The sequence below is a fragment of the Acomys minous genome (assembly GCF_964271855.1).
Source record: "Acomys minous genome assembly, chromosome: 9".
Classification (NCBI taxonomy): domain Eukaryota; kingdom Metazoa; phylum Chordata; class Mammalia; order Rodentia; family Muridae; genus Acomys; species Acomys minous.
This window is the reverse complement of record NC_140490.1, coordinates 51,680,140-51,689,202: the sequence shown is the minus strand read 5'-3', so window position 1 is coordinate 51,689,202 and position 9,063 is coordinate 51,680,140. Positions and strand designations below refer to the sequence as shown.

Below are 9,063 nucleotides of genomic sequence, written 5' to 3'. Positions count from 1 at the left end.
AGCAGGACCTTGTGATTAATAATGGACAATGTTCTTGCACAGGGCCCTAGTTTGGTCTCTAGTACTCACCAAGGGAAGCTCATCACCTCCCATAACTCCAGCTCCAGCTCCAGATGATCTGACACCCTCTTTTGGCCTCCGTTCATGTGCACATGCAAACATGCACACACAAATGCATGCACATGTGTGTGTGCATACATACACACATACGCACACATTTTAAATAGTAATAAAGTCTGGGATAAAGGATAAAGGGATCCACCTCTGGACCCTCAGGACATCTCTAAGCCATGGTCCTAATTGTAATGTCTACAGATCCAGTGATCTCTTCTGGCAGACAAATGATAACACCTGATATGGACGTATGACCAAGAACCCGTGTGAAATAAAACTAAACTCCTCCTCAATATAAAAGTTCTTTTTCTCTAACTGTCTTAATGTCCTGCCTTTTTTTTATTTTAGTTCCCAACTATTATCAAACCTTCCTCCAAAAACAGCAGTAGAAATTAATTTGCTCTTGTGTAAAAATAACTGACGGCGGCTGAAAGTGTTTCTTCTTCCAGGGAAATTTTCATATGAATAAAGCCTTAGATAAAATGTTTGCAGAACCATGCTATTTGATGACAGGCTTTGTTTTTTCATTTTTACTGATTGAGAGTTTCATACGTGCAGATAATGTTTTGATCGGGGCCTCTCTTCTCCAGCTCTTCTTCTGTCCCCATAACCACTCTTCCCTCCCAACCTCATGGGTCCTTTTCTTTCAAGCCCACAGAATCTACTTGGTCCTCCTGCATGCACAGGGCTTAATGAGAAAATAAGGGATGGATTTTCCACAAGTCAAAGGTTAAGATTTCATAGATTGATTTGCCAAATAGAGAGGAACCACTGTTCTTCTTTTCCCTTTTGCACACATCATGCATATTCACATGTGTATTGGTACAAGTCTTTGTACACACATGCTAGTGTATGTGCATGCATGTGTGTGGAGGTCAGAGGTTGGGTTGACATTAGGTATCTTCCTGGATCATTCTCTACCTGACATACTGAGACACGGTATCTCATTTGGAACATAGACCTCATCAATCAGCTCTCTAGATGGCCAACCTGCTCCGGGTGTCTCCTGTCCCTGCCTCTTGCATGCTGGGATTACAGGTGGGTTACCATGCCTACCCAGCATTTTACATGGGTACTAAGGATCCAAACTCCAGTCCTTGTGAGTACTTTTAACTGATGAGTCATCTCCCTATCCTGTTTTGAGAACCAACTAAATAAAAATGAATGGGTAAAGCTTTCTGTACCATCAGCCTATGTATCTATGGGCTCATCTATGAACTCAAGCAGTCATGGATCAACACATTCAGTGAGAAAAATTGCAACTGAACTGAATATGTACAGAATGTTCTTCTTGCCATCATTCTCTAGGCAATAATGTCTAACAATTATTACATAGCATGGCACTGTATTAGGTATTATGGGTTACCTAGGAAAATTGTTTAAGTGTATAAAAGGATTGGTGTAGGCTATATCCAAATAGTATATCACATGATATAAAAGACCTGAGCACTTAAAGATTCTGGTATTTATGATGCTGACGGAGTGACAACCATACTTGTTTGGCAAGCTAGTGTTTTACCTAAGACCGTCAACCTAAGCATTCTACCAATGTCTCCAGGATCTTGTTTTACCTTAAGAGAGATTGTAATATTTCCAGGTTAAGTTTAGATGGTTTATTATACAAAGAAAAATGTCCCCAAGATTTCATGCAGGCAGAAGGCAGAATTTCACGTAGTCTTAGTAGGGTCTTCTTGAGAGTTCTATGATATAATGAGAGGATTGAGAAAATAAGATCATTGCATGATTATAAATGACAAGAACCTCAGGAAGCATATTAAACTCTGCCTGAACCCAGGGAAGACCAACCAGACAGTACAAGGAAAACAGGTTTCTTGTGATCCTCTCTTTCTGAATGATTGGACCTCACAGCATCAATGGAGTAAGTGTATGGCCAAAGGTAAACTAATGCAGCTGACATTTTTACTTATGTCTGGATGCTACTCTGAAGCATATCTCTGTTTCAGGTCAATTTTATACTTCTTCACCTTTTATAGGCATTGCAAACCTATCTTTTTTTTTTTTTAACCACTGAACAGGAAACAGGAAGTAAGCATGAGCACACCCAGGTCATTTTAGCCCACAGTCTTATACTTCCATAGGGTTTAAAACATAACTTCTGCTTACAGACCACATGGATGGTGACACTGTCTGACTTAGTTTGAGTCTGGGATGTTTTCAGATAAACTGTTCAGTGCTGCATGAATGTTAGCCTGGGACATCACCAGCTACTCTGATTTTGTTGTATGTCAGAACAAAGGGGTAGTGTACAATGGAATTAGTGACGCTTCTAAACAGAGAAGAGTTTTTAAAAATACAGCTGAGTTGTCAGGCGATGACTTGGCTTTTTGAGAATTGCTATGCTTTTCCCACCTTTACAAGTAATTTTCTAGCTGGAAGTGGTTGTGAATCCCAACACTGGAGGATAAGAGAGGAGAATCATGATTTCAAGGCCAGAGTAGGCTGTATGGAACTCAAGGCCAACCTAGACTATGGCAGGCTTTTAGGCTAGCCTGAGCCACACAGGAACATGACTCAGTGGAAGAGAGCTTTTCTACCGTGTACAAGTCCTCGGTTTGATCCTCAGCATCACATGAATATCAGTAATAATGGTAATTTTATCACATACATGTTCCTGTATGTCACCTGTGTTCCCCCAGAAAGTGAAATCATCAGCTTTTGAAAATCCGTTTCTGAGCTGAGCATGGTGGTGCACGCCTTTAATCCCAGCACTAACGAGGCAGAAGCAGGTAGATCTCTGGGATGGAAGCAAGTTCCAGGACAGCCAGGGCTATACAGAAAAAAACACTGTCTTAAAAAAAGAATGAAGGAAGGAAGGGAAGAAGAAAGGAAAAAAAAATCAATTTTAGAAGCTGGTTAGATTATGTTTTGAAAATATAATGATTATTTAGTAAAATAAAGTCCCTTTTGTGAGTAAATCATTTCCTTCCCAAACCGTTGCTTTTTGAAAGTTAATCATAGCCCTTTCATATCATTTCCATCATTTGGGAGGGAAAAAGAGAGGGAGGGAGGGAGAAAGGAAGGTAAGGAGGAAGGGAGGTAAGGAGGGAGGGGAAAGAGAAAGAGAGAGAGAACATGCATACACACACATGTGCTACAAGTACACATGTGGAGGTTAGGGGACAAATCCAAGCGTCAGTCACCACAAGTGCTCGCAGTTGAAGCAGGGCCCTTTTGTTGCTTGCTGCTGTTTGTACCAGGCCAGCTGGGCCTGCAAGCTCCAGGGCTTCTTAGACCTCCACTTTAGTAACAGGGGTTACAGACAGGCATGAGCTCATCTGGCTTTGATGGAGGTGCTGAGGATTCAAACTCGGGTCCAAATGCCTGCACAGCAAGGGCAGTACCCGCTGCTGAATCATCTCACCGGAACTTTATAAGGTATGTCTCGTTTCCTTTCCTTGGTCAGTTCTCCAGAAATTACTGAGTTCCAAACCCACTCTCAGTGTCAGGAACACAATCTACTTTTCAGATGTCCCATTCAGCAGCAGTATCTTCCGTCACAGGCTCATTTACATGCAGTACAGTATCTGATGGTTTGCTCTCTCCTCTCTCTCTCTCTCTCTCTCTCTCTCTCTCTCTCTCTCTCTCTCTTTCTTTCTCTCTCTCTCTCTCCCCACTCTCCCTCCCCCTGTGTCTCTCTCACCTATGAGTCATTATAATTTCAGTAGAAGTACAATAGAGGGTTAGAACCACGTCGCCTACACCTCACTGTAAGTGAAAGGAACCAGAAGACAGCTTTCTCTGCTTGTAAATGTCAAGTATTCACCTGCCTCTTCTGAGGGCTGAATAGAAATTCAACCTGAGAGACCTCCTAAGGCCTGGGGTCTGAGCAAAGCTTTGTGTGTTCAGAGGTTAAGCTGACCTCCCCATCAGGCCTTCTGATTGGCCATTCCACTTAGTTCTTCCATCAAGCCAATCTCTCTGCAGCCCTCACCTGACACTCTGGTCTGCACTGATGGAGTGGGAGAGCCCATCCGTTATTGCCCACAAGACAGTCAGCGAAGCATTTTCCTGGTTTCTCTTATGGGAAACCTCTAGCCCATCAAAGGCATGGTAGGATGAACGACACAGAAAAGGATGACTTAACAGACACTCACTAGCAGGTGTGCTCCCCCTGCTCCTCCTCCCCCCCCCCCCGGCTGAGCTGTGAACACAGGGAGGGGAGATCTGATCTTCCTTGCAAGTCCCTGCAAACATTGTTTCTCCTGTCTTAACAATCCATCACGATGCTACACTGTACTAATCGTCACTTCTGCTTGGTCCGTACAAGGTGGAGGAAGATCGCAGAAGTCACACGCTAGGTCACGACTTGATTAACATCATGGCTCTGAGGAACATATCTCCAAGCCTTGTTCCTATTAGTCCTCCCTGGGGTGTATTAGGGAGAATATCAAACCAGGCTAACCTGGGGGACCCAAACAAAGCATCCTTTTGCTGTTGAGATAATTCTGTTGCATGCAGAAAAGAGGAGTGCATTAGGCATTTTGAAGATCTGACCACACAGAGACAGAAAGTGGAAGTGGGAAACCTGACCTTGCCTACTGTGCTTCTCTCCATAAAAATAGCTCACGGTTTTAGTTGCCCACCTTGTTTGGACACTCAGAATGGAAGTGGCCTTGCACCAAACCCTCCAGGATTAGTAAGTGCTCCACACCTTGGAGAGCCTAGAAGGCAGGAGAATCATTTTAAATGCAAATTAAATTGAGGGGGTAGCAGAAAAAGAACACATAAAAGACGGTAAAACAAAACCTTTCAGTTTTCTTAAATTAGCAGGCTAATGCGTTCTAAAGAGCAGCCCCCCTCAGCCCCCGTCGCAGTATAAAACCAGCAGATCCATCATTTCCCTCCACTCAGTGCTCTTGACTGGAGATTGAAGGGAAAATTAGAAGCTGTTCTTTTGGGCTCGCGGGGCTCAGCAGCCCTGCTCAGCTTGCTCTCTGCTCTGTGGCAGCGTCCTGTTGAACACAAGGACAAGTGCTGGTGAGTGTGCATCTTCTAACTTCGAGACTCTCCCTCGCATGTGTCTTTCTGGCTACCTTGCCTCCGGTGGGCTAGGGGGTTTGTCTTCCATATGATCTGCGTTATAATGTCTTTCAAAATCTGGGAAATTTCATACAGCTTTTAAAGCTGTTTCTAGGGACTGGTTCACAGAAGGAAAGAGTTATTTTCAGCCTAGATGCCGGTGACTGTTTCTGTGTATTGGTTATAAAGGGAATGTTGAACATGCTGCCAGTTAATGGGCATTCTTCACCACCCTGCCCCGCTCAGCAGTAAGGTAAAGACAGGTGCCCCCCAACATGGTCTAAACAACTTACTCCTCCCCATTGCTTAAGCATTTACCCCGTTATTCTGTTGTAAATGCAAAGCAGACTGGGATTCAAGATTGTGAAAAATAGATTATTAAATCAGAATTCCGATCTTTAAATAACTGTGAGATATCTCTGCTTCAGAGGTGGGGGAGTAGGCTGTGAATGGCCCTGGGTGATGTAAAATCTACATGTAGATTTTGATGGTTCCCTGCCAAAGTTTTACATGGGGGAAAGTGGTAATTTCCTTCCTTCACAGAGGAGGGCGTGGAGAGGCTGGAACTGGCGTCACCTTCTGTTGCTAAGGTAACGTATTCTGGCCATTTTATCTGATAGAGAAAGTCCAGGGGACAGAATACATTATTCATTACCGATCTAACCAGATAATCAAAACTGTTTACTTTCGCTGGGAATATTTAGTAAGATCAAAGGCAGCTGGTTGAAACTGCTCACTTGGACTATGGACAGCCCTTGGTTTTAGGAGGTTTTTTTCCAGTAAGTATAATTTGCTGTTGGGGTACCTTTAGCTATTTTTTTTCCAAAGTTTCCTCTTACCAGACTTAGGTTCTTAGATGAGAGGTGTGTAGCCTTAGAAAGCAAGCGATTGCTTTAGCCTTTAGAGTCTGATTTTTTAAGGACTTCATCTTATTCCTCCTTAAGAATATAATAGTGCAGAAACAGAGCTGGTTCCTCTGTGGCCAGTATCAGAGACTCCACGGGCTCCAGGAGAAGGGGCTGGCTATTTTTTGTGCCAGGATAGTGCATGCTAAGAGAAACGGTGCAAGGCTGTGATGACTGTCTCTGCTGCACAAACCACAGTTCTGTGTCAAAAGCAGCCTATACCAGGCATAGGCAAATAAGCCGGTGGCACTGTATAAAATGCGCTGAAGGGAATGGCTGAAGACTAAAGGGACTCAAGGCATTTGTACAGCAAACAAGCCAGCCTGCGTAGCAAGGTGTCTATGAGGGAGTTCTTTCTACTCGAGGGGGACACCGGAAGCCCCAGGACCAGTTGAGAGCAACCTGCAGGTGGGATAATACTTTCTAATGCCATTTGTCAGGCAGACTTTTAAAAACTGGTGGTACATGCATTTAAAAATATACCTTTCACCGGATAATATACAGCAAGGAGAAAGCAGTGTGTTACTTTAGCCTGGATCATTGTATTTTTGTGAGTCGAATACATTATTTTTAATCAGTGTTAACTAAAGGTTGAATCTGCTCATACAATACAAAGTCTCTGACAGTGGGGGCTTTGAAATTAGAAATGTCAGTCAACTGTTGGCATATGATAATAGACTATTCTTATTTAAATTAAATAATAGACATGCTTGACGGCCTGAAACACTGTGGCCTTTCCCTCCTTTTTATAGATATCTAAGTGATTGCCTTCTCTCAAACTCCTGCTTTGAACATCGAAGATGGACTATCCCAAAATGGATTATTTTCTGGACGTTGAGTCTGCTCATAGACTCTTGGATGTGGAATCGGCACAGAGGTTCTTCTACAGCCAAGGAGCTCAAGGTAACGAATAGGAGAGAGAGAGAGAAGCCCCTCACCCTCAGGATGCTTTGCTGTAACCAGTGTGGCAACAGCTGTAACAAACAGCTTCAGCCCTGTCATGAAAGTTCACCAGTTAATATGCCCAAATTGATCATGTTTCCCAAACTGCTACCAAAACTAGACATCCATCATCTTAGGGGTATAAACAAGGGTTGGGTACATACCTTGAAGAGCTATAAGCTATATTAGAAAGTGACTCCTAGCCCCCTCGAGTCCAGAGTTTATGCGTAAGAGAATCTTTAGGCAGGCAGTTACTGCACTTGTGGTCAGCCTGTGGCAGGCACCCTGACCTAGCCAAGTGCCCTCCGGCTGGCTTATGGGCTTCTCAGAGAGGTGGGCACCTCTGTAGCTGCCTTCTCCGATCTCAGTGATCTTAGGTGCTGCTCGGAGAATGCCCAGTGCGCATTCAAGGTCTTCCACCCCCTTCCGTGCAGTGTGGCTCCTGTGTGTTTTTATTACCTAGTTCAAGGTAGTTGATTAGGCTCTAGTGTGCTTGCTCATGGTTCATTTGGAACGTATGTCATCGTTAAAGTAGCAAAAGAATTCAAAGTGTTTTCTCTTCTTGGTGGGTAGGAGGGTTTTTCTTTCTTTCTTTTTATCATAGTTTGTGTTTTTCATAAAAAAAAATTTTAAGATGCCCAGTCAAATGACCTTGATTATGACTATGTCCCAGAGCAGGCAAGGGCAACACTGCGAAGGAGGACAGTGATTCTATCTAAATAGGAAAGTAGTTGAATTCTGGGAAGTCACAAAACAGAGCTGAGAAGGAGATGCCCTGTGCTGGAAGCCTGGCATCTTTCACTGCTGCCTGACAGGAAGCTCATCTGGGGCACTGATAATACTCCTACTGCCCAGCTTTCCCCAAGTGTTCTTAGGAATTATTTGTGCATTGTTCGTGGCTCGTGGTAACTTGGAGGGCTTGTAAGCCTCCTGCTTCCATTTTCTGGGTGTGAGTCTGTGCTCTCCAAGTCAAGAGGGCTAAGTATCATCCGCAGGATTTGTTTAAGTCAGCAGGCTCAGCAGCATAGCCCCATGTGGGGGGAAAAAAAGATAGCATGGCTAATTGCCATCCTCTATGAGGAGAAAGAGAGCATTGCTACTGTCGGCCACTTCTGGAGGTCTAAGAGTGCTCCTGGGAAGGAGGGGCAGAGGATTGTTAACGCGCCCAGTTTGTCCTGGATCTACAAGTAGAAAGGTGGATAGGAGTAGATGTGGAGCCGCAAGAGAGGAAAGAAGAAAGGGATTTCTACCCGTCATGGCACCTGACCTCCTACGCTGCCTCACCGGCCACAGTGCATCCCATTCCAGTCTTGTCCCACGGCAGGCTGGTCCAGCCGAGCCACGAGCCACAGATTGAGAAAGGAAGCAATAGTTAACTGTGGAGGCTAAAGGTGTCCATCGGCTTTGTCCTGGAGATGACGGACTCCTCTTGGCTTTTATGGAAGGAACACGGGCAGGGTGTGTGGGAGACTTGAAGAGTCCAAGGCAGCCTGGGCAGCCTGGTAGCTGCAGCAGATGGAGCTGGGGGTGGAGTGGTCAGAATTGTCACCAGCAGTGACGGCGGTGCAGACTCCGGAGCTGGAATAAACGTGAGAGCACATGGGAGGTGGTAGCATAAGGTATGGCTTCTCCTTAGAATCACGTGTGCCTGCGGGTGAGGAGGATGCCATTCCCCTCCAGGAACCCTAGGTGTGCAGGGTTGAGTGGGCTCCTCAAACATCAGCTAGGTCATGGTCCCCAAGTCATAAATCTAGGTGTTCCTGGGGTCTCAGGGCTTGCAGCTAAGCCGAAGTGACAGCAATGATGACAAAGCCAGTATACCTCTCTAGGGAGTCATATTTAAAAAGCAATTCATACAGTCCTTTGCAAAAATGGTTACAGTGACAGATTTCTAGGTTGTTAAGTGCATTAATGAGTCGGGTTCTAAAGAGCTTAAAACAACGTCTACAGCAGGAGATGTGGTACATCGGAAAATCAATAAAATGGATATCTCATATTAAAGGCTCTCCCTTCTCTGACTGAGTGTCCATGAGGCAGGCAAGGCTTTGCAAATAAGACATCT

At 44.5% G+C, this 9,063-nt stretch overlaps 1 protein-coding gene and 1 long non-coding RNA gene across 6 annotated transcripts in view; one reads left to right on the top strand and one right to left on the bottom strand.

Annotated features, from left to right (window-relative positions):
* Positions 1-1,712: 1,712 nt before the first annotated feature.
* On the bottom strand, positions 1,713-4,852 carry LOC311604584. The gene is made up of 2 exons (XR_014781568.1): positions 4,719-4,852; positions 1,713-1,814 (listed from the first exon to the last, which is right to left on the bottom strand). It is a non-coding gene; the product is annotated as an uncharacterized lncRNA (long non-coding RNA).
* Positions 4,853-4,974: 122 nt separating this feature from the next.
* PHACTR1 (phosphatase and actin regulator 1) overlaps positions 4,975-9,063 on the top strand; it is a 461,758-nt gene continuing 457,669 nt past the window's right edge. The window contains exons 1-2 of one of the 5 annotated variants that reach the window (XM_084794583.1): positions 4,975-5,112; positions 6,812-6,962. In XM_084794583.1, the coding sequence (XP_084650709.1) occupies positions 6,860-6,962 (103 nt within the window). In that variant the 5' untranslated portion in view covers positions 4,975-5,112; positions 6,812-6,859. Of the gene's footprint in view, positions 5,113-5,725; positions 5,745-5,778; positions 5,934-6,007; positions 6,468-6,811; positions 6,963-9,063 lie in introns of those variants that run through there. The other 4 variants (XM_084794584.1, XM_084794581.1, XM_084794586.1 and 1 more) reach the window with 4 other exon arrangements.